Source organism: Propithecus coquereli, unplaced genomic scaffold (genome assembly GCF_000956105.1).
Source record: "Propithecus coquereli isolate 6110/MARCELLA unplaced genomic scaffold, Pcoq_1.0 Scaffold124, whole genome shotgun sequence".
Lineage (NCBI taxonomy): Eukaryota > Metazoa > Chordata > Mammalia > Primates > Indriidae > Propithecus > Propithecus coquereli.
The window spans coordinates 4,835,606-4,837,308 of record NW_012136525.1 but is presented as its reverse complement, the minus strand read 5'-3'; the positions used below and the strand labels follow the sequence as shown (position 1 = coordinate 4,837,308).

Below are 1,703 nucleotides of genomic sequence, written 5' to 3'. Positions count from 1 at the left end.
GGACAGTTGTCCTGCAGCTCTATAGACAGGACAAGAAGCCAATTCCTCACATCATAATTAACATATTTTGATTGGATATTCGAAATTATTTTCTGATTTTCCTGGACATAAAGGCTGAAATGAATTCTTGATAAAGGCTTATTTTAAGTGACTAGTTTAAATGAGGGAGCTGTGAATTTTGGTGCGGAGACAGGGGACACACAGAGAACAGGCTGAGTGACCTTGGCAGTGCCTCTCAGGCCAGCACTATTTTACCTCTGCCATCCACCCGATTATTAATACTCTTCACTCCTGAGATTTCTGTACCTCATTGTCCCACTGGATTCCAAGGAAATCGAACACCTGGAGCCCTTTAATTGTAATTTTTTAATTTATGTCCTTGCTCGCATGGACAGGAAAATCTGCAAAATCCAGTGACTAGCATAAGATGGCATGTCTTTGACGTGAAGATAATGTTAGGGCTCTGCGAGGGTGTGGAGGGGAGCTGTGGAAGGGAGAAAGAAGGGAGGGGATAGGGGCCAGGCTCACTGCTGGAAGAGGGGAAAGTAGTGGGTGGGCGCCGATCACAGGTTCACCATCAGCCAATCCAGCAGCTGCAGTCGTGTGACATTTCCCACCGCCTCATCTAGCTGTCGCTCCTTCTCATAGCGCAGTACGGATTGCAGAACCTCACCCACGCTGCGTCCTTTGTCCACAGCAGCGGCTGAGAGCTGAAGTAGCTGTGGAAAGGAAAGAAAACAGCAGTGGAGGGGGAGAGCATCCATGGCAGCCAAGGCTAGCACAAGGAGGCCAGGCAGACCTTGAGAAACTGCAGCGGAAGGGATGCAAATCACATGTTGGTAACACTTAACTTAAAGTCTGCTGGCCTGTTTGGCAGAAGAAAGTTGGTGATATCACCCTTAATTTAAACAAGAGATGTTAACATCCACCTGTCCATGATCTTGCTCTCTAAGAATCCTAAGGTTCTAAGCTCACCCTAATATCATAAAACTGTCTCCATTGTTGTCCTAAGACCAAAAAGGGCAAGAAAGAAAATATCCAGTGGACAAATATGGATGCTGTTTTCCATGCTCCATACACCAGAGAACCCTAGAATGTCAGAGATCAATTTGACCCTCATGAAAATATTGCCCAGAGAGGGGAAGAGACTTCTCAGAATCGCACTGTTAGTAATTAGCAGATCCAAAATTCCCTCTGGGTATCGGAAGTCTGTTTAGTTTCCTTACCAAGTATAAAATGAGAAAAATTATTCAAGCAACCAGTCTAATATGAACACAGTACATTGTCACTCATCTGGAATCCTAAAGGCAACAAACTATCTCAAGTAACCAGATTTTTATTTTGTGCATTCTGCTCCTGACTTTTTGTGAGAGTCAAAGGGCAAATGAACGGGCCAAATGTCAGGAGCTTTTTCAGAAGGAGAAATGAATATTTCAGAAAACTGAAGTACATGTGGATACTCTTGAGACAAGTGGAAAGACAGAAAGTTTCAGCAAAGAAATAGAAGAAATAAGAACCAAGTGGAAATTTCAGAACTAAATTTACATATAAAATCTAAAATAAGAACTTACTGGGTGGGCTAACTAGCAGAATGGAGATGAGAAAGTCAGCAAACTTGAAGGATGATCAACAGGAATTATCGATGCTGAACAACACAAGGGATTGAATAAACCTCTTTCAAACAAGATTGGAAAAATCTTTTT

General features: G+C 42.7%; 1 protein-coding gene across 1 annotated transcript in view; it reads right to left on the bottom strand.

Moving 5' to 3' along the window:
* Positions 1–347: 347 nt before the first annotated feature.
* The window catches only part of AKAP3 (A kinase (PRKA) anchor protein 3), a 47,417-nt gene continuing 46,061 nt past the window's right edge, over positions 348–1,703 (bottom strand). The window contains exon 3 of the mRNA XM_012637917.1: positions 348–719. Within this exon, the coding sequence (XP_012493371.1) occupies positions 564–719 (156 nt within the window). The 3' untranslated portion in view covers positions 348–563. The remainder of the gene's footprint in view (positions 720–1,703) is intronic.